General features: G+C 39.9%; 1 protein-coding gene across 2 annotated transcripts in view; it reads left to right on the forward strand.

Annotated features, from left to right (window-relative positions):
• Positions 1-26,135, forward strand: part of SORCS1 (sortilin related VPS10 domain containing receptor 1) — a 308,182-nt gene that overhangs the window by 111,631 nt on the left and 170,416 nt on the right. For both annotated transcript variants that reach the window (XM_075504592.1, XM_075504593.1), the window contains exon 3: positions 22,142-22,241. In XM_075504592.1, coding sequence (XP_075360707.1) covers positions 22,142-22,241 — 100 coding nt within the window. The remainder of the gene's footprint in view (positions 1-22,141; positions 22,242-26,135) is intronic.

A 26,135-nucleotide genomic window follows, 5' to 3' on the forward strand; every position in this document is an offset into this window, starting at 1 on the left:
TATGGAAGAATGAAGTGGTGGTGGTCCCAGATGATCTTCAGCTCTGTATTGCTTCCAGGCTAGCCATATTGTTCCTACCACCTCAGAAATATTTTTCTCCTCAGAGAGGTGGCAATGACCTTGGCTCTGAAGACCCAGCTACTTGGGACATGTGACTCCTATTTAATTAGTGTGCCTGAACCTACAATGGGGACCTTATTGGCTTGTTGATTAGTTTAATTTTCTGAATGAACCTAGTGACGACTGCACTGGTTGAATGTGATGTAGAGAATTGAATCTACCTCCTCCTTCCCTGTTTGATAGATCAACTTCCCAGAAAGGAGCCCCCCCAAAAGTATCTGCAGAAATCTCGGTCAGAAAGGAAAAAGCAGAGGGAGTTAAAATTCTAGCAAGCTGTGTCATCTCTGTTCTGAGAATGAAATCTGAAAAGCAGCATTAGCTTCTGTAAAGCCTAGACATTCACCATCTGATAGGATGAGTCAGCCTCTGCTGGCTGCAAAATATCTATTCACTGATGGAGAGGGAAGTTGGGGAAAAGGGGGATCATGTAGTTATTGCCAGCATTACTTTTAGTGGCTCCAGGTAATGCCGCACATGGAATGATACCAACACTCACCGTGTCTACCTGCCATTATGCAAGAACTACCCCCCTCTACTTAAAGATTGAGCATTGATACCTATGTTAGTAACTTTAAGGATCTAGTCTTGATGGAAGGATTTCTATTACTTTGGAAAACATAAAAAAAGGTCATAGCTCAGTCTGGCACATAGTGAAAGTACACATGAGATGTGTGGTGTAAATCTGGCTGCATGATTCCATTCATTTTGGCACCTGTTTTATTTCACATGGGAACTGATGTCTTCCAGCTGCACTTAATGAGATCAAATTAATCCAGGAAGGGGGAGAGGATGCCAAGTGAATCAGCAACATCTCAGATGCCTTAGAGCCTTAATTTACATGTGTTACACTTGACAGTCATCATGTACATGTCTTAACAATATCTCACTGGGCATTGTCATCCTGTTCTCCCACATAGGTTTGTCCCTTCCTTTCCTTCCTAAAATGCTGCTTCTCTGGCTTCCCTGCTTCTGTCCTTTCCTTTGTTAGTTTCAAGAAGTTTTATGTCTTACTCTGAAAGCTACATAAGAAAATACAAATGTATTATGTAACATCACATAAAAGCCCAGGACATTGCTGAATGCAGATGTCATAAACATTTGTCTTCTCAATCACGAAACCTCTAACAGGCTTTTATGTAATTATATATGACAATTATACAGACTCTCCTGTAAACTGTCATTAAGTCTTGTGGAAAGGCTTGTACAGATTTCAGCATGCTTTGGATCAGACTCATTACCAGTTTTTTTCCTATCCAAAGAGACAGAATGTTGTTTTCTGCTTTGTTTTGTCTTTTCTGTGCCATCCATAAGTACACAAAGTTCTTATAAATTGAATTATTATTTGTAAAATGGTATGCTCCTTTCTGTTTGTTTGGGCACCTACCAGTAATGTACCTCCTATGAAAGCAGCCCTTGCACTAGGACTTTTGCAGCTGAGTATCTAGCAAGTCAGGTGGATACAGCAGACAGGTGAGCCCAATGCAGTGGAGAAGGAAGTGTTGCTGGCATACCAGGCAATGACTCACAGCTTGCTGCTGCCCTACTTCTCGGAGGAGTTCACACCATCTGCTGTTGGCATCTGATTCCTAGGAGAGATTTGAAGTGTGTGAATAGGGAATAAAGTTAATAACAGAGATTAGTGAACCCAGAGGGCTCTCTGGAGAATCAAACTCAGTTGCCTCAATAGTATGAATAGGCTTATTGTCCAAGGGATTGGAGATGCTAAGGCAGAGGTAAACTCTAAGGAAGAATTTGACTGAGGCTAAAGGACTCTTTTTTTCAGTATCTGATTGGCAGCTGCTGTGCTGTGTCAGAGAAATTAAATGGGTGCAGGTGGGTACATTTGATCAATGGCCAGCTAAGGCTGTTGTCCTTGCTGATGTATTATTGGGATCACTGTGCCCTTTCTGGGAGACGAAAAGGAAAAAAATCATCAGGCATCCCACAGTTTAGTTAGACTCTCCTGTCCAAGCCTAGCTCCTGCTCCTCTGCAGCAGGGTGCCATGGGCTCTCTCTTGCTCTGTGGGTCTCTGTAGTGGGTGCAGGTGGTTGCCCTGATTTTTAAGTCACCAGCTGTGCCCGGTAGGTGGCTGTAACATTGCTGTACAGCTGTGGCAGAGGCCTGTGGGAGATGAATCTCATCTGCTCAGATCATGAGCTGGCAGTAGTTCTGCTAAAATGCCCAAGCTTGCTGCTGCTAATTCACTGAGCTCACAGAACAGTTTGTTCAGAAACTCAGCTATATCTTAAATATCACTCTGTAATGTCTAAATGCAAAAAAAAAAAAAAAAAAATTAGGATAAACTGCCAAGAGGCCTAGATTCTTTGTAGGAACAGGCCTGGCAGCATAACACTTCTACTGACAGAGTCCTGCAAAAATGAGGTAGTTACACTCAAGGAGCTGAACTTGCCAGCCTCTGAACTGGACAGGACTTGTCAGCACTATCAGCTGCATTAATGCCCAGTGGTACAGTAAGGAAGATGGACTGTTAGTATTGCCTTTCTGCCAGAGTCAGAGAGTAGGCAAGTAATAATGTCCTCATTCAGCATAAAAAGACTGTTCCATTAGTTGAAATAATAGACTGGGAGTGGGTTTGTCTGGAGACAGAGAATAGAGATCTAGTCCCAGTCCCCAGGCAGGCGTGTACGTGATTTACTTACTGTTTGTGTTCCAGTGCTGTCATTTGCTGCACTCTAGGCTGACTTTCTGGGATTAATAATTTATTATGCTTAGTTACCAGTGCTTCCCCTAAAGTAGACTCTTTACTACCGAGTTGCCCACCAGCACTGCAGATCAAATGGTCTATCAATTGCAACAAGAATCACTTCTGCTTGTCTTCACTCCTAATTTTCTAAAGCAAACTTTACTCTTAGCTGCTGCTTCATTTCCTGCATGTTTTTTGCTCTGTCAGCCAAAGACTTCTATTCCAGCAGGTCCCAAAGGTGTGGTTTCTTAATTCCCTGGTTCATTTTGAAATAATTCCCCAGCTGGTACCAATCACTGTGATGAATGTAGGTTGCTGATCAGCTGCTATGACAACTATGTCTAATTAGCTGAGCTGGTATCTCCCTTTCTGAATACCCAAAGGAGGTGTTTTATTTGAAGGTTTTATTTAGATGAGCTAGGAGTTAATAATTATACACAAGTCCAGTGGTTGAAGACAGTTCAGGCTCTGATCTAGCTCAACAGCCTTCATTCATGGAGGCAAAAGAGGCCTTGTGTTTCAGGGGTGACAACGCGATCACTAGAGTTTTCCATTTGTCCCTCTCTGTTTCCCTACAGAATAAGATTCCTTTTCCTGCTCTCCTTGCCACAGCCCTCAGAAGATAGCCCTCAGAGCTCAAGCTCCTTCAGGCTCAAAAGCAGACATATAACACCAGGCATTTTGCCCTGGCTGTCTATTTCTTTTGGGTAGTTGATCAACATCACATTTGGGAATGGTGACATGAGTTAAACATCTCCTTTGCTCTTAAAAGAAACTCAGTAAAGCAGAACTGGGACTGTGCTGGTTTTGCCTGGGATAGAGTTAATTTTCTTTATAGCAGCTAGTATGGGGCTATGTTTTGGATTTGTGCTGAAAACAGTGTTGATAATACAGGGATGTTTCCATTATTGCTGAGCAGTGCTTATACTAAATCAAGGACTTTGCAGCTTCCCATGCTCTGCCAGGTGCACAAGAAGTAGGGAGGGGACACAGCTGGGACAGCTGACCCCAGCTGAACCAAGGGATATTCCATACCACATGACATCATGCTCAGTATATAAAGCTGGGGAAGGAGAAGGAAGGAGGAGACGCTCAGAGTTATGGTGTTTGTCTTCCCAAGTAACTGTTATGTGTGATGGAGCCCTGCTTTCCTGGAGATGGCTGAACACCTGCCTGCCTATGGGAAATGGTGAATGAATTTCCTCGTTTTGCTTTGCTTGTGTGTGCAGCTTTTGCTTTATCTCAACCCAAGAGTTTTCTCACTTTTACTCTTCTGATTCTCTCCCCCACCAGGGGGGATTGAGTGAGCAGCTGTGTGGTGCTTAGTTGCCAGCTGGGGTTAAACCACGACAGGGACCTAATTCACAGGAATTTCCCAAAGGATTGTAAATGTCTGGAATGTAAAAGTGGGAATGTAAGAGTTTCATTGTCCCAAGACTAGCCATATTTCCACTTCCTGGTCAATAAGAGCTCCCAGTGTTGATGGCTATGTCCTGCAGAATTCAATTATCTTCCTGAGTCTTGTCCTAAATACAGTTTGTATTCTTCCCTGCTTATGAATGTGGCTGAAGAAATTTGGTAACATACGCTCTTTTCTTTTGGCGTCTGTAAACCACTGGTGAATACAAAGGTAAGCTTCCTCAAAGTGAAGGTTTTTTTTTTTTAAACAGTAAGAGGAAATGTTTAGAAAGAATATCGTAAATCTCAAGGTGATGAAGGCATGTCTGGCATATCCAATGGTAAAGTAGTTCAGGGCAATTTTTTGTAGCAAGGGTTTTTGTATCTGGTGTTGCAATGAGAAATTTCGGAGTGTGCAATTTCTCTTACCCTTGGGTTCCCTCTTCTACTCTCCCACATTGGTGAACAAGCCATAAAACCAGTCGTGGGACACTAGTCACTTCTTTGGTGGCTGTTGTTTACATGGTTTGGGAATGTTTGTCCCACTTAGATGTCTTCCTGAGGGACTTTCAGGGTGGTTTGAACTAGTTTGGATTGTAACGCAGTTCCTCTCCTGCAGACGCAATTGCTCCTTCACCCTCGGGTCAAAGCCCTTCCTCTGCCTGGTTCTGTCAATGTCCCTCGATGATCCTTAAGTGCCATTTAAGAGGTAGCTTTTCCTGAGACATCTTTTCTCCTTGCTTATTTCCTCTGTTCTCTTCACCAGCAGCTTCCCTCTTAAGTACCACTAGTCTGTTCTTAACAGCAAACACCCCACAAACCAAGCCAGAACAAACTATTGCAGAACAGCCCCACATCTATCGCATCTCTTATACACCATTCTGAAATGTCCTTTATAAAAATTGTTAGCAGCTCATGAATCCAATAAAACCTGTAGTTTTTTAACTATTAATAACTTTAGGATTTTTCCCTTTAAGTCTTAACGTGAAATTAAAAAAAAACAAAACACCAAAAACACCAAACCCCACAGGAGTTTTATTTTGTTCTCTCCAACAGCTCTGTTCTACTCTCATAAATTAAACATTCCTACAAAAATACATTTATTTTAATATATTCTTACACTGCCACCCAGCCTGAGTTTCTCAACTCTCAGCAACCTCACGCAGTGTTGATAACTTCATGGGACCACTGCTGTGCTGTGTGTGCTGTCAGCTTTCCATTTTCAAAGTAGCTTTACTTCTTTCTTGCATCCACACATTTCTCATACAAAACCTAGCTCACTTTCTGAGGTTTTTCATGGCCCTCCCTCAGAGCCATTGTTGGCTCCATTGCTACAAGAAAACCTGTCATCTTGAGCTACTGTTTACAATCACCTGGCCTAAATGGTTCTATAGGTACAAGGGCTTTCCTCACAGAACCTCTTTTTTGCAGATTTTGTTTGCTGATCCTCTGCAGTGAAGCTAGAAGAGCCAGTCCAGTCTTAGCTGCACCCTATACCTGATTTTTATTATCTGTATCTTGCTGATAGATGAGATTATCCAGGCTATTCCCTTTCCTTCCCTTTTATGGACCGGTAAATCCTTTTTGTTACACTGGAAATGTGCAGAGTTTCTTTTTTATTTTAATGAACTGCTGCTGGGAGAGTCCTTCCCTTTTTGAACCCAATTACTTTGTCAGCTTGATTAGTCAAATTGCTGGTGAATTTATTACTGTCCTCCATAATCATGAGTGTAGTTGCATTATTAAACATCTCGTTCTGTCCTACACACAAGCAGAGTTTGAAGGGCTGAAGGAGAGCATCACCCCACAATAATAAGTAGTATAGTGGCTCAGAGAGCTGTCTTTGGATGGAGGAGGCTCCTAAATTGAAGTTTTCTATCATTTGAGAATGACTGTATCTCAGCCTTTGCCTTGCTGTAGAAAGAAGATTTGATTGAAACTAATTTCAGTATATTGGTGGTTGCTGCAATAACAGCCCCAACAGTTGTTTTAATGCTTAGGCAGCTACAAATGCATCAGTACGTTAGCTGACTATTTTCCTATATGCTGTCCTCTTCTTCCACCAAAGCCTGGACCTTTCACATTTCATGTGGATATCTTCCCAGAACTAACTAATCTGTTCCTTCTGATGTTCTGCCAGGAAATTCTGTTCAGGAGCTTTTCAGAAAAGTTTTGCTTTGGCAGGTTGATATTTTCTAAAGTGAAAACATGTCTGAAATATTTCCAAATGACCCTGCAGATGACTGAATTGAATTTCAGTTTTATCCCTGAACTTTCAATGTGTGTGAGGTTTTGTTTTGTTTTGTTTTGGTTTTTTTTTTCCCCAACCACTCCTTCTAGGCAGAACCAGAAGCTAGTTAAATAATGAAGATTGTTGAGGCAGTGACAGTACAGATGTCAAAGATACTGTTTGAGGCCTCTCCAGGACTCCTGGAGAGCTTGGGAGTTGACAGGGGAAATTTACACCATGATGAACCTTAGCTGGCTGGAAAAATAGAATTTCTGTTTTATGAGGAATTTTGCATTTCTGAAACTGTAGTAAAACATGATAGTGAAAAAGACTGAAACTTATCACTAAACGGATGATGTCATTCAGCTGGCTAGGAAGGTTGGATATGTCCCTGGAAGATGTTTTTATTCTATCCAGAAACTGTCACCTGATGTAAAACACCCTTAGGGAAAACTTTATTTTCAATGAAAAAGTCTACTAAGACACATTACATTCTTGTGTAAGTGGGACAGTAGAGGTGGTTGTAATCTCAGTGACTGTTAACAATGAAAGGTTCATCAGCAACGTGCAGATGCTACAAGATCTCATGTGACTGTGTTCTCTAGAGGTACTGGTTCAAAGATTCAAATGCTACAGTTTATTTCTTGCTTTTTATTTGTGATGATGCCAGCTGTCACCAGCTGCAGGGTACAGAGAGAGCAAAGGGGTTGCTTTTCTCCCCTTTTTGGCTTAAATGTGCTTTGGGCTCCCACAGAATATTTTTCTGCCTTCCAGCAGGATAAGTCTTGCTGCCTCTGAGGAAGTGTGAACATAGGGACTTATAGCACAAGATTCTGCTGAATCCATGGGAGTAGGCATCTTCTGAGTCTGCTGAGCAACTTCATAGCTCAGATGTGTGATTCACATCAGTTAAGTGGCTATGGACCACTTTTTGCATGACAGTAGGTTCATCTTGAAGCTCTTCTAAGTAGTGAAACTCAAGAACTGAGGTCTTGATTCAACAGCCATACAATAGTAACAGGAATACTGCTTTGTGTCCAGTTTTGGACAGAAAACAGTCTTATTTCTTATTTCAAGAAATAAGACTTATTTCAAAGTCTTATTTCAAAAAGGGTATGTTAGAAGTAGGGAAGGTTCAGAGAAGAGAAGTAAGGATAGGCCAAGGTATGGAGTGATTTGTGTGGAAGGAATGATTGAGCTGACCAGGAATCTTTGGTCTGGAAAGTGACAACTAATGGGGATATGTCAGAGACCTATAAAATCATGGAAGTCTCAAAGAAGAAAGGCAGGGATTGCTTGTTCCCTCTCTTTTCTGTTACAGGAATTAGACACTATAAAATAAATACATCAGAAAGCAAATTCAAGGCAGAGGAGGTGCGTTAATTGCCTATACTACTGTCAATCTGAACTCTCAGTGGTCATGTAAGATTGGAACTGGGAAACTTATTTGACAAGATCCTACATTATATGTTGCAGTGGTATAAACCTGGGAACCTGTGACTTGTATGAGGTGGTCCCCTGACAAAGACTATGTAAAACTTGAGAGATTGTGCTGCTGAGGGGCTGGCTCCAGCTAGGGCAGAAAATTTTCTTGTCTTCACATAGTGGTTTGACCAGAACTCTGGAGAAGAGTCCTGGTGAAAAAAAAAAAAAACCCAAAAAAATAGGTACTGCTTTTCGGTCCCACCCAGAGCAGGGAAAGCAGCACCTGCCACATGTGGTCCACTCAGGACTTGTGGTAATGCTACTGTGAAGCCTTTTAATAAAGAAAATATTTTGTGGAAGAGCTGTCTGGGTGACTGCTGCAGGGCACTTGTCTTCCTAGGCTGGAGGCAGGACCAGCTCCAGCTCTAGGGGAACTGGGCTACTGCTGAGGGTGCCACTGAGACAGCATTACAAGTATCACTTCTCGGCTTACTGTGCCACTGTCCTGGAAAGCTGAACTGCCTCTGACAGGCAGAGGAGCAATAATAAATCCTCATGGGACACCCGCACAATAACCCCTGTCTGTAGCACACAAGGTTGTTCCCACTGCATTCCTGTTGCTGCAGCAATTAGAAATGAGAAGTCTGCCTTGTCAGGGGCTTGCCTAAACTCTCCCAGCTCTGCCTTCCCTGCTTTCTGTGCTGTGGTCTGGCTCCAGTCCAGCCCCAGTCCTTGAACAGTGGGGCAGGAATATTTCAGTTTTGCTCACATGTCTGACCAGCCTTTGGGCTGGCTGTGTAGGGAGGCATCAGTGAACCTTCTCCCTTGGGCACCTGACACTTATCTTTTGATTGACATGCCTCTGTTGAAGCCAGCTTGAAAAGTGTTTGCACACGAAACAAGTGGAGCAAATTCTAATTTGTCTGGAATGGGCCCTCCTGTTAAATGTTAAACTGACCTTTTCAAGAGAAATTTACTTGATAGTTCTAAGTGAAGCCCCGCTTTAAGCTAAACCTGTCACTACAACATGATTAAATTCGCTTAAATGTACATCAGTTGCACATGTTATTAATGGAAATTGAAATCAGCCTAAATGGTAACCATAAATTTTAAAACAGGGGGAAGAGGATGGAGATATAAAAAACCACACATGATGTGAAGGTTAAGGTGCCTTTTTCACCCAAAGATTAGATGGACTGAACAGCAGCAAACTTTATTCTGAACCAGTGAAAAATCACTGACTATTTTTTTGTGTATTTACAGTGCTCCAATTCTAATCCACTGAAGAAGGGGGATTCAGTGCATTTTTGGCAGGGTTTGATCTGTGGAGACCTAGAAGAATTGGTCACAGTTGTCTGGTCTTATTTCACCTGCTACTGGACCTTTAAGCAACAAATTATCAGATTTCTGGCAGCTTGTTTGATAGATGGTGGAGGCATGTGTGTGTGTAGCTAGTGCTGAACGTGGGTTTTTGAGCATACCTGTGAAACAGGAATGTGTGCTCCCCAGTTGACCTGCACATTTAAAATCTTGCACCCGTTCTTGCCTCCTTCTCTTCCCCACTATCCAGCATGACAGTTCCAGTGTTTGGCTATTGTGATAACTGTTACTTAAAGTGTCTGTTCTAATTGGGCTCTAATAAATCAAAACTAAATTGAACTAATTTCCACTTATGGGCACTTATCAGTGACTTTCCATCAAGCAGAAGGACAGGACTTGGCAAGTATCTTCCAGACAAATGTCCAGGGAGTTATGAAAGTTCTTTTTTGAGGGTGTTATCTTTATGTAGCTGTATGACCTTTGTCATTCAAAGTGCAAATCTGAACCTTTTGTAATTAATTACTCTTGTTCTACCAGACTTGGCTTCCACACAGGTGAAAATAGCATGGCTTTTTCCAGCTGTTTTGGGACACAGAGTACTTCCATGTGGCACTAAATAATACTGCATAAATACACCCAGATAAGCTGGTCTTTGGGTTAGGAGCTAAGTAGGCTGCATTGCCCACAGCCTGGAACTAAACACTAAGAACTTGTCTGTCCAACATATGATGGATTATTTCCTTTTCCACCTCCACTTCCTATGATTGGAATATGAGTGGGCACGTATAACATATACCACCATCTGCCCACTGTCCAGTAGGGGACACACATCGCAGCCTGATCAAGTTCATTGCACTAGTAGCTGCATGATTCTGTTAGCATAGAGCAGTAGTACGCCTGGAAGTGACAGGCTGTGTTGGAGGTAGGTTGGGGGGGGGGGTTTATGCAGCTCTTGTGGTCATGTGTGAGATTTGGGGATTAGCGAAGCTGAAAATTGCTGACTTCCTGAGCACCTTGGAAGACACCTTTTTTTAGGGAATTGGTGGTGGCTGAGGATGATAGGTCTGTTATAAGAAGGTAGAAGGACTTCTCAGGTACTTGGCTGAGTTCCTGTTGGTAGCATTATTTTAATGACTGGATTGTATAATTAATGTCTTTATGCACCTACAGCTTTGGAAAGACCTTTCTTATAATTTTAATTCCAAATAAATTAAAAACAGATGGCTGGGGGGGAATCTTCTGGTCAAATTCCATATTTTTTTTAAAGGCACCTGAATATAAGTTGTGAGTAATGGACAAATATGGCCCATCAGTAAGGATTTTAGTATCAAGGAATCTTTTCAAGATGTTTCAATCTGAAATCTTTATTTTCTCACAAACAGAAAATATAATTAATACAAGATGTTTTTGCAATGCAGGGCAAAATGGTAACTTGATCTTGTGCAAGATGTTTCTGATATGGAATTTACAGCCTAGCTTTAACTTTCTTTTATCATTTACCAGGAACATAAAAGCAAGATCCCATTTTATCTGTAGCTGGCACTGACTTAAAGATGAGTTTCAAAATCAAAGAACCGGAAAAGCTGAGCTCATTTCTAGACTATCAGCCTGCAATTCCTCTATGCACAAATGCCAGTGTATCAGTTTACTAATAGAGTGTTTGAACACCTCACCTTCACTACATCTTGCTCTGTTCTTAATATGTAGCACATGCTCCTGACCATTTTTTCTGCAGAGTGATTGGGAGCATGCATTCTCCTCAGGCCTAGGAAATGGTACTAATCTTCTGCTGTGTACTTTCATTTCATTTTCTGTAAAAATCCATCTTCTGCTACTGGAGTTGACCTAAGGTTAGGTGTCAAAGGAACAAATTACTGTCACTTGCTTGATACCCCAAGAGTAGCTATAAATAGCAAGCTTTATAACCCCACTGATCTTGAGATACACGGTGATAAATATGTTTCTACCAATCAGGAGGAAAAAATAAAGCTGCGTGGCTCTGGGTGATGTATATTATTTGAAACTGACAGAAACACTACAGCTGCATCATTCAAATGGTTTTAAAAAGAAAAAAAAATGTAACACATTGTATTTGCTTGCTTTAAAGCATTAGTTAGTGATTCCTGGGTACAGTAATCCAAGTAATCCACTAGCACAGCTTTTAAATCCAGCAACAACAAATTCTTAGGTGGTGTGGTAGAGTAACAGTTTAGCTAACAGCTAGACTAGGGTAACAGCCTAGCTAACAGCTTAGCCTATTCACTACTAGGACTCAGAGAACTAATTGAAACTCTTTCAGGGGAATAATTTTCTGCTGGGAAATGCAGCATTAGTCAGATAAATCTTCTGCAATATTTTAAAAATGAAATCTTGTCAGAAAATGTCGGAATGATTTGAAACTGAAAGCGTGTTTCATTTTGATTTTCTCCTTGTTTCATTTGAGGTTTTTTCCTATGGGGTGACAGCCAGACTGTATTATAAAATATTAAATTGAATGGATAATGATAACGCTGGTACCAGTGGGATGAAGCACTCTGAATTTTTTTTTTTTTTTTTGTTACTTAATCTCTTTTTCCCCTGTATTCTTATTCTATCCAGATTTTGGGAATCATGATAGTTTAAAACAGGGCAAAAAAAATTTTGTTAGCATTGCCTAAGGGATGGAAATTCCGTCTTCCAACTAACTTTAATATAAATTAATGCATGAGGCACATTTTTAGCTGGTTTTAAAATGCTACTGGTCCTTGGGAATTACTCCATTATAACAACTAAGGGGCTTGGACAATGATTTTGAAAATAATGTCTTGGGCTGTCTGGATCTTTTAAGCTTTCTAGCTGTTGATTTGCACTGGCAGGATAGAAGGAAGATTGCATATTGTGTTGCAAATGCTTGGACCGTGCTAGCTAGAAAGCCTCTTTTGCAGGGTATGTACTAAAAGCCAGAGAAGACCTGCAACATTTTTATGACACAATAAAACTCCTTCTTACTCTTAATTGGAGATGGGCTAAAGCAGTTTTCTGGATGTATAATGTGACTATGGATGCCAACATAGCTCTGCTGAGCTAGTATATCAAACCTTGTAACTGAGCTCAGCCTGCTGTGAGGTTTTTGTGGTTTGTGTTTGGTTTTTTTTTTTTTTTGTGTTTTTTTTTTGTTTTTTTTTTTTTTTTTTTTTTTGCCTGGGAACACCCACCTTTTCAACAAAGCTGCAATGACCTCGGTGTTATGATGGGACAGGGAGTGTAGGACATGTATGGTTGTCTCATCTTGCTGATTAATGGAAAAACTTCCTGTTGTTCTGCCCTCAAGCTACAAAATCCATTAACCACCCCTTGGGGTGCCTGAAATTTATTCTGGCCATTACCATCAATTAGAAAGTTAATAGTGTGATGATTACTGGGCTAGAGCCCTAGCTATTTGTGTGATTTACACTAGTCGGGTGTGGAAATGGGAAGATGCAACACTCAAAGAATCACTTTAGAAGCAAGAATTTGGCATTCAGGGTGTGGTGATGTCACTATGCCCTGTGTAAACATATGGCAAGAAGAATCATTAGTCATTCTCAGTTCTTCTACTTTAAAAGGCATCTTTTAATTTAAATGTAAGGAAGAACAACTTTAATATCCATCACAGCTAAGCTGAGATTTTTTTGTTGTTGTTGATGACTATAAGCCTTGAGTCAGGCTGGGCCTATGGGAATGGCTCCATTCTGAGTTGCAGTGTTACCTGGTGGAGAATACCCTGATGAAGGAAGGCTGGAAATTTGCATCCTAGCCTGTTTGTTTGTTTTGACAAACAAGTCGGGTGGACAAGGAGATCTTCCAGACTGGTGCTCTTCCACTTGTAGTCCACTGATCCCCCCAAATTTCCTTAAGGTAGCAAGGAACAAGCCTGTTGCCAGTAAACTTTCATTCCTTTCTTCAGGGTCTGTTCCTTCATTGAAAATAATGCTGTGATGGCAAATGGAAAAAATATTGAAAACCAGTACTATGGACTTAGGGAAGGAGAAAATGCTTGTAGTCTACATACGGTCAGATGCACACGTGTAAATAATGTATCAGCTTTTGGTATACATTAATTAGCTCCCAAAAATTAGTGGTCCTACTGGAGTTACTGATCCTTCCCACATGCAACCAGGCACTGTGGCACAAAATGGCTTATCAAAAGAACAGGAGAGATTGCACTAGTGTTTCAGCCAGAGCACCACTAGTGCCACCTTCTTGAATCTTTCACTGAGAGGGTCAAGTGGAGCTCATGCTTTGATGGCTGTCCCTTTATGTTTCTCGCTGCAGGCTTTCAAGTAGCTTTGGATTAGAATAGTTAAAGTGGTTATAATTGCTATGCTCCCTACACTCTTCTTGACTTTTGCTGCTTCTGTCAGTGAGGGAACTGCAGATGAGTCTTTCAGGCCACAGGAAGATAAGCTGGAAGGGAGATTTGAGGGGGAGAACTCTGGAGAGTCATCCTCTCTGCTGCTCGAGCAATGGAAGTGAAAGCCCCAGTTTCTTCTACTGCTGCCTTATCTTGCCCTCAGGGGCAACAGCCAGTCTTGCTGGGGGTCTGTTAGCCAGGCAAAATAGGTGGTAAATCCACAGTTATTTTGCCATGAATGCAGTCCTCTGCCCTAGACATCCCATCTCCTTTCCCAGAGCTAATCCTGCAAGTGGTCCTTTAGCACAGCAGTGTTTGAGAGGAGTTCCAAAATGTAGCTGTAGCCCCCAAAATGGGGTTGCCCACAGCAAAACCCTGGATTTACAGTCCATTCCTGCAAAACAGTGCCTAGAAAACACTTTCACGGCAGAGTCCAGTCAAATCTCGGTGCATTACTTTTGGCACAAAAAGTTGGGAATTGTACACTCGAAAGAAAAATCTTCATGTCTTGCATTCTGACAGCAAAGATTCTTCTGATTTCGTGGAAGCAACTGCTTCCAGGCCAGGGAGAGCTGATCGTTGATGCTGTCCCGTTCCATGTTTATGGTGGTGCATCTCCTTAATAAATGTTTTGGATTTACATGAGAATGTGATCAGGATCTGACCTCTGATCAGCAGGCAGAGGAGTGGGGAATCTGAATATGGATTTTGTCAACTGCCAGAATCTTCTGTTCTTGCTAGCATCTAGATGTTAGCATCTTGCTAGTTCTTGCTAGCAGCTAGAATCTTCTGTAGCTTGCTAGCAGGAGAAACCATTGTACTGTGCAGTAAAAGGGGGATTATACTAGTCAAACAGGACAGGACAGACATCTACAATTAAAGAAGCAGTTAAAGGGGGTGGGAAAAAAAGAATGTATTATTCCTGTCTAATCGAAATTTTATATTTTTTTCTGCTAAAGTATTCGATCTTGCTCTTTTCTTTGGGTATCCAACCTTTTTGCAGCAATTTCTCTGAAGCCTGAAGGTAAAAAAGCCCATCGCCACAATACAGTGGAATGTTACTTCTGCTGAAAAAGGCAGTGGCATCAGAAACTGGTATAAAAAAAGCCCTTGGAAGCTTGCAAGCACAAGATGACTCTGGATTGTTAAACATGAAAGTTTGGTCTGAGTTATGCTGTCCCATGGCTAGTTCAGTAGGATGGGAGGATCTGAAGAGATATTATGCAATGGGATACACATGTCACCAGAGCTGAAGCAGTTACATATCTCCACATTGGTGTTTTGGCTTTATCTCATTTTACTTTTGATTCTTTACTTGAATGTTTAACCATGTGGCTACAGATTCTGGCAGGCCCTTTACTAAATATATGGAAAGGGATGGATGGGCCTTAATTTGGATATGATGGAGACAGAGGGATAGGTATTCTCTGCTTAGGTTGCTAACCTGAGTTACTAACTCTCAACTGAAATAGCAGTGAAGGCAAGTTAACCAAATTCATCTTTCTTCAACCATTATTTTAAGGGGAAATAAACAACTCATCTGGGTCGGCTACAGATAACATCTCCTGGCCTCCCATCACCCTATTTCCTTTCTTTCTGATTTGGGTAAGATTTTGAATAACTATCCAATGCAATATATAACTCTGGATTGGATGATAAATTATGAGCTGCTTCTCCTGCTTGTCACATGTTTAAATTATTTATAGCAATAATCAGCTGAACTATATTAATCCAAAAATTGCAAGAAATTTGAGTGTGTATACTTCTGTTCATTTAGATTACTCCAAATAAAAGTTGATTAAAAAGGAGAAGAATAAAATTGAATTCATTTAACTGATTATGCAGAGAAATGTCAATTTCATAGTTTCCTATTGTTCCTTTGTAATTTTTTTACCCCCTCTCATCCTCCAAGTCTTTTTGATAGGTGGGAAACTTTATTTTGTGATGAGAAAATTATATCCATAAGGGAAAAAAATACACATTTCAGTAAACTCATATAAAAATTCATAACTTCATTTCTAGTGAAATCTACAGTCACAGCTCAAACTGGAATCAAGACATTTTCAAAATGGAGGCTTAAATCTGTTTTAAAATGCACATTGAAACTGTGTTTAATTTTGTATTTCTTCTTTTCGATGTTGATATTAAGGCTCTTTTCAATCCTCATTTACACACACAAAACCCCAGAAAACTTACGCTGTCAGGATGCGTGGGAAGTAGGTGGAGCCTGAGGGGACTTGTATTTGGCTCTGTCACAGACTTCCTTCAAATGTAGGATTAGTTATCTACTCTTTCCCCCCGTTTCCCCCACCTAGAAAGTGGGAACAGTAATACTTGCCAGCCTGCTGAGGGCCTCATGAGAAAAAAGTCATCAGAAATGTGTTGACTTAGGGAGTGAGACATGTGGGTCCCTTGAGTTTTGAAATATCTTCTTTTTTTTACCCTGGAGATGTCTTTAAAAGTTAATTTCAACCTGCCAGGGTAAATTTGACGTGTTTTAATGCTGTGACATGTGCAGTGCCATTACAGACATTTAAAGAAATGCTAACCAACTCTTTGGCTTGTCACTGCTGTCAGACCACTTAACACTGCCTTCTTGAACCAAACTCTTATGAAGGCAAAAAAAGCCTCTCTGAACTAGCTCCACTTTAGCTTAATCCCTGCTTTAAAGCAAATGAGCTATAGCTAAAAATCAGCCAAGATTCATTAATAAAGTGAGGAAGAGGAGGCCAGGGAAGGCATGGCTGGTCCCAAGCTGCAGAAAGGCCTTTAGCAGAGACAGTGTGTCAGGGACAGGAATCAGTTCGGTGTTGAAAGGCCTGGGCTGCTCAGTGGGATACAGGAGTTTTAAATAAAAATCCTGTGTCCTGCCTTAAAAAGTCCATGGGAAAAATCCCCCAGACTTTCTAATGTGATAACCTGTGTGCTAGGGGGGTGGGGTGGGATCAATAGCCATTCAGGGTGTGACCTCAGGAGAGAAACTTGTACAAATGAGGGCAAGGTCTGCCTCTTTGCTGCATGGAAACTGTGGCCAAGGACACAGAATTCACTGTGTTTACATCTTGCAATTGCTCTTCAATGTGGAGATGTAAAACTCCTCTCAAAATGTGTCGGTCTCTATGAGCTAGGCAAACGGTTCCCATTAGAAATGGGCAAGGACTTGGAGAATTATTTATACAATGAGGTAGAAAGACAGCCAGTGGTGAGAAGTGTCCAGGTGAAGCAAGGTAACTTGTAAAGCAAGAGTAACTTTCTATGAAAATAAAGAATGGGATTAAAAAAAGCAGTTCCTCCGTAAGAGAGAAGCTGAGATCAGACATTATTACTTTCTGGAAAAAAATATCAAGGTTACAGATGAAGGAGTTAAATCAAAACAGACATGAGACCAAAAGTGACATCTATCAAGGGCTTGTGGAAGGCTTAATAGGAAGAACATGTGAACTTAAATGGTTAGCTGTTGAAGAGGACTTTGACATTACTAGCTTTTGTGAAACACGGTGGCATGGCAAAAATCAATGGGAAACTTTAGTACTTGGCTATAAAACCATAAAGGAAAGAGTTTCGATTTAAGTGATGAGGGAATAGCACCTCAGCCTAGAAAGATCCCCGGAAAGAAAGAATGCAAAATTCTATAGCTCTATGGCAGAGTTCACAAACAGGCTTAAAACATTGCACACAAGAATACAAATACGCTTCAGAATTACCAGATCCAGTATTTTTCACATTCAGACATGAAAGATCATTTTTAATGTCTTAATTATTCCTTTATTCAAAACCTTGTTCACTGAAAGCCTTTTGCTTCCACAGTTCTGCCTTCTGTGATCTGAAAGCCTTCTATCCAAAAATCTGCTCATGTGGAGCTTAATATGATAGCAACTGGCAAATCTTGCGCTCAACTGGCCAGTCCCTTTGGAGGCAAACCAGGTGGCAAACGTAGTTATGCAGGAGGTTGGAACAGATGATCTAATAGTCAGTGCGGTTTCTTACTTAAAATACCTGACTTCTGCCGGGGGATGAATTCAGGTGCAGAAGGAGAAATAGGCTAGAGGCCATCTCTTCACACTGCTCCTGGCCATGACAGGCTGCCCTGCTCTGCTGCTCCCTAACCACATTACAGATGTTTCTGGTCCTGCTTCCCAGGGCTGGCTGCCACTCGGGCAGCAGTTAGAGCAGCAAATTAAACTGCGGAGGAAGGAGGGTGAGGACATGATATATAGACAATCTTCTCATGGTGGAGGTGGGGGAAGCAGTCACATTAATATGTGAAAACCAGGCGTAACGGGTAGAAAAAGAAGAAAAAATAGTAAATGGTGCCAGTTAAAGTGATTGCTTCTTAATGATGTGTGTTATAACAAGAAACGTCATCTGTTAACATATGTCTTTTATGGGAAGCAAGCTGCACTCTAATAGGCAGGAGACATAGTGTCACATAGCTTAAAGTCTGCATGTAACGTCTGTCTTTTTTCTCTTGGAGTGTTCCAGAAAGATCTTGTTGCAAAAGAAACCTTGACCACACAATCGACTGGTTGATTCTTCAAGTCTTCAGCAGCTTATGTAAAAGAAGTACAGACAACCGTAAATTTGTAACAAAGGAGAGTAACTAGCAACTTGCTAGGGAATTTATTTAATCTATATATTCAAGCTGACAGTCCTCTGAATTTCAGTTTGCGCTTCTTGAGAAAGAAGAAAATTTCCATAGGGTTCATGTTACTGGTTGATTCAGAATGCCTATTATAATTGTGAAATATTGGTAGGAATGGATTGAGATATATTCATGACAGTAGGTGGACTAATGGAATTCAGTGACTTTATTTAAAATGTGCAGGAGTTTATTATAATACTGTAATAGAAATGTCATTTACCCTGACGGGAGGAGAGGGAAAAGACCTGTCAATGAATAATAATGAAGTTATTTAAATGTCAACTTTCTTGCAAATAGTTTGCAAAATATAAATTATTCTACATGTTTCTAGTTTTGTTTTCATTTATTACTCAGGGAAGTCAGAGCTTCAGTCCTACAGTTTTGGTATTTTTTATACTGTCAAATTAAATAGTAATAATTAAAATGTTTATCTTCTTGGGTGTTTGCAGAAATCATTCTGCTTTACTGAAAAAATAGGGAGTCTGATTCTAAATAGCTACTGGTAAAATTTGGGATGGATTTAATGGAAGCAATTACAACTAAAATGGTGGGACAGGTGTGAAGTTCAGAACTGAGTCTAAATACTTTGTTTCTGAACATTATTCTTTTAATAAGTATCATCTGCATTTCAGTAACATCCACAATGTCCTAACATGTATCTATTTTTTTTTCCATATTTACAGACTTGCACATATATCAAACCTCTCTACAGATCTTCCTATTTCAAACTCATCTGGACTTATTTTGACTTAGCCTGTAACTGTACCAAGCCAAATCAAGCCAGAATGAAACAATTTACAGAGGAATTTAAATTAATTTGATGAAATGTATAAACACCACCACCCCCCCCCCCCCCCCCATTTGAGAAACCATTGCAACGTGCACGTCTACACAAGAGCTAATAAAATAGGGCTTACTGTTCACTCATTTACATATAGTTATTTCAGTAGCTGTGACTTTTCAGCAGATAGTTCAGAAGGTATGGAGTTTCATTTTTGTGTTTTAAGCTCTACAAGTCCTGGGTTTACTCCTTTCAGATGATTTATCCAGGCATTTGCTTGCTGTGCTCATGTTATACAGATGCACTAAAACTGAGTTCTCTCTGTAGAGCTTCAGAAAAGCAGCCTACCACACAAAGTGTGGAAGATGTTGGTTGATACATATCCATTCCCCTTCAGATAACTGGGATTGAATTTGTTGATCCTACACTGTCGTTACTGCCTACACCCTGCTGAGGTGCATCCGTCTTTTGCAATACTTCCAGGTTAGGCTGGCTTCCTGGATGGCCAAACGGCTGATATGTTTTCGTGGGTTAGGAGTCTTGTGCTGCTTTGTACACCCATGTAATAAGAAAAATGAAGATCTTATTACCTAGGCTCTTAATCAACGCCTGTTTATATACGTATATATAACAGGAAAAAGATGAATGCAGGTTGGCGATACCCCTAGGTTAGATCCCAACAGAGGCTTCACATGTACGCAGTGTTTCATTTGATGCAATTATTTTGTTCCACTGCTCTGTGTGTGTGTATCTGTCACCATTTCTTTGTGTTAAAGCACTTCTAGGTGCCTATCTGCTGTTGTATAACATTTATCTCCTTGTTAAAGTGGTGTAAGAGAAAAAAACAACTTGTAACTGGGCAGGTAGAAGGACTGGCTATTGCTAATTTAGAACATGTTAATGAGAGTAAGATCTAATAGTAGCTCCTTTGATTGCTTGTGTATTTGTTCATCTGCAAAAAATTATGTTTTTCTAAGCTTTCCAATCTTTCAGCTGCTTTTATAGATGTTGACAGAAGAACACACTTCCATCTGGATATAACGTTACCTGTAAATAAATCTATGAATGCAAAATAATTGCCTAGAGATTTGAAGTAAGAAATGGCTGGCAATTCTGACTAAGATTACCATTTGCAATAGGCCTTCAACATCTGTTTGCCTGTGCTGTGGCAGGGGTACTTTTCTTTAACAATTTCAAAACAAGCTTTATGTGTCAGATTTTCTTCACTCTTATCCCCTTTTGAAGGGTCCCATTTTGAAATCACTGTCACTGGTATAAAGAAGAGCTGCATTACTTCATTAATATATTTTTTTCCTAACTCATCAGGTCAGATTTAGTCCTTACAATCTTTACATGTCTTTCAGCCCAAACGTCACAAAGAATAGGTTTTGGTTTTTAGGCAGATCGCAACAGAAATATTAATTTCTGAGAAGGCGGGGTGGTCAGGTGGACAAGGTAACCAAAGTGAACCAGCAGTCCTTGGCAGGGCTGTGTTCAGCATCCTGCTGTGCCTCCCTTCACCTGAATACTGGAACATCTCTGAAATATTCAGTAGCAGAAATAACCATAACAGTATCCTCCTTCTCAGCCCACTGAGGAAATAGCTCGGTTAGTTTATATGTGCTCCAGAGAGAGCTGACTTTATAAAGGGAAAGATCAATCAGTACATGAGAATTTGATGTTAATGTTCTAACCAACAAAGGTCATATATGCGCACAGGGCTGCATATGTTTATTGAGGAGGGAAAGGAAAAAGCTATGGCTGGAAACCATAGGTCAATTGTTATATGACCAGGACAGATACCTGCAAATGCTTCGATAAAGTTCCTGAATAGAAAGAATCAACTTTAATGAAAATCCACATTTTAGTGCAATTCATCTTGACGGGTAAAACCCCAAGCTGCTGCTGCCTTGTTTTATTCATGGACTAATTGCAAAATCTGAAATCCCAGAAGCTGTGGTATGAATGTAGGTGTGGAATCTGATCCAGAAATTAAAAAAAAAAAAAAAAATATATTGTAGACATTAAGTCTCTTAAAATACCTTTGTGAATTTATCCATTGTTTCCCAGATAGGAGAGAACCTGGAAATAACGGGTGCCTAGGGTTTACTTTAGAATGACTGGTTATGGAGTGATTAGCAGAAGGGAGAATTCATGTTACTGCTTGCAAGTGAAGTTCTGTATGGACCCATTTGTACATTTTAAAGACAAGATGCAGATTTATTATCTGAAAGAATACAGTTATACTTTTAAATGTCTCTATTACCCAGATCCATGTCACTTTTCTGCAATTTGTGGATACCAACTATACTGGTTTGGGCTGATTATCTAAATCCCTGCATATTAGGACATAATTCAGGCAAGCATGAGCTGCATAATGAACAAAACCTCTGCTGATAATTGATCTTGGTTCCAGTCACATATTAAGGAACTCTGTTCCTAGATGTTACGGGAACTCTGCATAGCCTTGTTTGTTCATTTGTTTTGTTCTTCCCCAAGACATGTAGTCAGTGTCTCTGTGGGCAACCCTCATAACAGAAATATATTTTTTTCTCTACTGAATGGTGGCTCTTAAAGCAAGAATAAAGCCTATGTGTCCATACTCTCTGCTAGTCCATGTGAAAAAGCCATATAAATTGTAGGAGTAATGCTCATGTAGTTAGGTTTTCAAAAGGACATCAATGTTTTTTGCAGAAAACTGAACTCCAGTTTCATTGAACAATCAGCTGGAGCAGCTACTTTGGAATATGCTGAGAAAAGACTCTTATCTTAACAAAATTAGTCTAAGCTTGGAGTATACAATGAATTGATAACTTTAGTCTCTTGCTGTCTGCTATTTGGCATTTCTGACAATCATTATCATAGTCTATATGCAGAATTTGCATTTCTTATTGTACATGTTTATTTTAAAATTCTTTGGGAAGTTGCTGGTTTAATTTTTCCTAATCTAATTTAAATGCAAATTGTAAGTAGTCACATGATGCTGTGTGTATATAATTAAGTATCATTATATACTACATGAATCATTCAAAAAACTCTAGAGAGCCATTCCACTATGTAAAGCATGACTTATATTGAAAAGCCGCCAAGTGACTTGTGGTTTTATGATTAAGTGTTTGTGCTTACAAAAACTCTTTTTGAATTGCAGGTCAACAGATTATGGGACAACATATGAGAAACTGAATGATAAAGTTGGTCTGAAGACTATTTTGAGCTACTTGTATGTTTGCCCAACAAACAAACGTAAGGTAGGTGATAATGTGGTTGGCTCATTTTGAGTTTGATGCAATTTCCGTCCTGGTGATCTCTCCCAGTTTCCTCAATATGTGTTACTATTTAAATGGCCAGAAACTCTCTCTTGCTGTCTCCCTCCCCTTGAAAAAATATGTAGCTTTACCAAAATATAAACCAGCTTGTACCACCTATAGTACCTACCAGTGTACTTTAGGGAATATACTTTAGCAAAAGATGGCCATTAAATGGATAGGCATAATAGGTATCATGCATTTCATTGTTTGCTTACCTTCTGGATGGTGATGATTTTGTTGTCTGAAAGTGAGAGAGACTCATTAAAATAGCAGAAATGCATCTACAGTGGCCGGATTGTATGTAACATCATTTGTCTTTTAAGTGCTCCCAATAGTGAACTGAACAGAATTTGCCAAATTCCTGCAGAGAAAATTCCTTCTGAAGCCCAGAAGGTTTTAACCATGCAAGCACCCTACTGACTAACAATTTACTAAGAATTTATAATGCTGACATATTCATAAAAGTCATCTGATGCCTTCTTTGAGATATGTTTTTGACAAAATTTTTGTAATTTGGAGGTATGCAACAGGAAGTGACAAAGTACAGTTCATAATGATGATGAAGACTTGTGTTCTCACATATACTAGCATATGGATATGCTAGTAAATAATGTGTTAAAAGACTCTCCTTCACATGCTGTTTAAAAAAGGGTTTAACTCTCATATTTGGTAATAAGCAATCATTACTACTGGTGTTTTGGTGTGGAAGCTAAGAATTAATTTAAATCATCCTGAAATTACTAACAATTTAATTTCAGATTTCCTCATATGTTGGTCCAGAAAAAAAAAAAAGAAAATAAAATCAAAATGTGATTAAATAAATAGCAGCAGTGACACCATTGTCCTCTTGACTTATTAGCTGTGAGGCTACAGTGCACACACAGTGTGTGGAAGGCCCAACTCCAGCTCTTTATCAGAGGGAGTATGAACCTGGCTAGGGTAGTTTTCTCTCCTTGCTTCCTGTCCTAGTGGATAGGTCGAGTTATTACAGGCAAAACTGAATTGCATCAGCAGAAAATGCTAGTGAAGACTCATCTCTAAAGGAGGCTGTGTATATTTGGGCAGCTGAAGTCACTATGATGCTATTTTCATTATACGGAAACATTTATGTATTCTTTGAAACAAACTGTGAAAGGAAGAGGAAGCTGTCCTAACCAGAGAGGACAATGCTATAGCTTTGTTCTCTTGTAGTTCATATGTAACTCTCTGTTCAAAAGAAACAGGCACTTCCAAGCGTGAACCTTTTGACCTACTAAGAAATTGACCCTAGGATGAAACAAATCATGTCCTAATGACACCTACTTTTCTTCAATTGACTGTAAGTGGAAGTCCGTACCACCAGCTGAAGTGTAGATATGTGACAGGGTACACTTCATCCTACCCTCTACTCCCCCACCTGAGCCTGTGAATAATGTTTTGTTCATAACCAAGGAACCTTTGACTGATGTTTAATGACTTTCTTCCTTCCCCTGGTAAAACAGTGTTTGCAAACACTGGAACATAAAACTAGAGTGGACTTTTGGGATCATGCATTTCACTTCCTGGCTACAGGCAGCTGCCTCATGTGGTCCTAACAAGACAGCTATCAAGTGCTCTCTCAATGGTATTCTGATTAATGGATTGTAGCTGTGGAATTCCAATCCTTACTTATTCTGATGAATTTAGGTTTTGCTGGAAGGCCCTCAGAAAAAAAGAAGTTGGCTACCACTTACCTTTGTAACGCCACCTGATTGATTCCTCATTCCTACCTACATTGCTATGGTTATACAAGACTGGAAAAAGTGTAGGGTGGAGAGATAAATTATTTTAATCGAAACAAACAAGAAAAAGTATGGGTTTAAGTCTCCTGATGAAAGCCAGGATTAAATTATTAAATTGGGATTAAATGGTCCCAAATTAGTGGAGAGATGTCATCTCATTGCAGATGACCCTTAATGAAGATATTAAGCTTTTCACTGGAAGCTAAAGAATGAAATTATCAGATCACTCAAATGTACTTCAGGTTTGAGTTTTGAAAGGTTGGTCTCCTGGCACAGAAACTGCGGTGTTGAGGGTATATATATAATCATGCCTGATGTTTGTTGGAGAGTAATAATACTGTTCTCTAGAACTAAGAAGGGTTTTAGCTGGGCAAAATCTGCCCAATTCCTTAGCTATTGTGGTGCAGAGAAACCTAAGAAGAAACTAAGTGTTTTGCAAGCATGTTAAGCCAACTTAAGCGCAGGCTGGCTCTGAAAATCCTTTGCCACCTCTGGCTGCACCTTCCCACTCCCTTCCCCACACTGCCACCCTTGTTTGCGTAGCCATCTGGTGAGCTGGATCGAGGACTAATCTGCCTGAAAACTAATCCTTTCCAGCTCAAAAAGCAAATAGATGAAAGGAAAAAGCTTTCAGGTGGAAGGGTGGAACTGCCTGTTCTGGCAGTAGACTGCACTAAAGTTGGCCTGTAATCAATATGGGACAGTGCCAGAGGAAAGCTGCAATACCTGGGAAGAAAGGACCTATGTAATAGTCTAAGATCGAATTTTCCAAAACTTATTTCAGCAGGAGCAGAATTAGGCTTGCAGGGAGAATTTTTGGAGGCCTTGCTTATGCTGTCTACTTCTCTAGAACATCAGACCATTCCTTCAATAAACATTTAACTTTAGGCACCTGGCTAGTCTCCTGTGATTAAGAGGGCATGGGGAAGAGCGTGTAGAGCTATATTATATTTCCACACTAAAAATACTTCCACAGTGAAAGCAAAAATACTAAAACTCAGGGCCTTTATCATACCTGCTGTGGAATGGAAAGCAGAAGGAAACATATTTACAAATTTTGCCACCAAGAACATTTTCAGCAAAAACCTATGCATCCTGAGAACCTCATTTTTTTTTTTTTCCTTCCCCTGAAATTCTGATAACACTGTGGGAAGCTCTGGTTACTTTGAAAGTTGCATCTTGTTTCACTAATGTGGGCCGGGTGAGTAGCTGCAGATGTTTTTTTTAAATGTAGCACTGAACTACTCTAAAATCCATGAATTTTATAACACTCATACTGTTCATGTGAAGGGTTTATACACTGCTGCAGTTAATACTGGGCAAATATTAACAGCGTATTTTCCCTAAATATTTGTTATATGTGGTAAGTGATTTTTCTGACTGCACCTGCAGCCTTCGATGTTCTTTGTTCCACAAGGCATTCCTTAGCAGAGGAAAAAGGCTTCTTCAGTAGTGGAAAAGAAATGGTGCATTTTTTTTATCTTGAAGCTATTGGACAAAAGACCTTGCTACAACAGTGATTCATTAGTGGGGCCAGCATGTAGTTAACTTACTGAAGCTGCCTTCTTTAGGAAAAAAAATACCCTTTTAGCACATGCTTAACTTTTAGGAATAGACCCATTGAAACAGAAGGTAAATGTTGAAATTTGCTGACTCAAGACCACTGCTTCTATTGAAAAAACCAAGTGTATCCTGTATGTAGTCTTGTCTGTTCCTTGCAAAGCAGACCAGTTGGAACAATGAACTGTAGAATGCATGTAATTGGATTTATTCAAATAATTAATAGATTTGTTCATGAATTTCTGATGACTTTCACATTCTGGAAAAGAACAAACAGCAGCATGTGTTGAATAAATTGTTTGTTATAATTTATTTGCTCTTCTCCATCTAGAAAAAAAATGTATCTATAAACACACACAATTTGCAGAGCTTCCCACAGTCTATGAATGCCAATTTCTTTCTAAAAGCTTCCAAATTCCAATTCTTGTCTCTTTATTGGACAAAATTAAATCCTTTAACCAGACATTTCAGGCAATGTCATATTACAAAAGGGTGCTTTGAAAATAAAAATGGG

The sequence above is a fragment of the Mycteria americana genome, chromosome 6 (assembly GCF_035582795.1).
Source record: "Mycteria americana isolate JAX WOST 10 ecotype Jacksonville Zoo and Gardens chromosome 6, USCA_MyAme_1.0, whole genome shotgun sequence".
NCBI classification, from domain to species: domain Eukaryota; kingdom Metazoa; phylum Chordata; class Aves; order Ciconiiformes; family Ciconiidae; genus Mycteria; species Mycteria americana.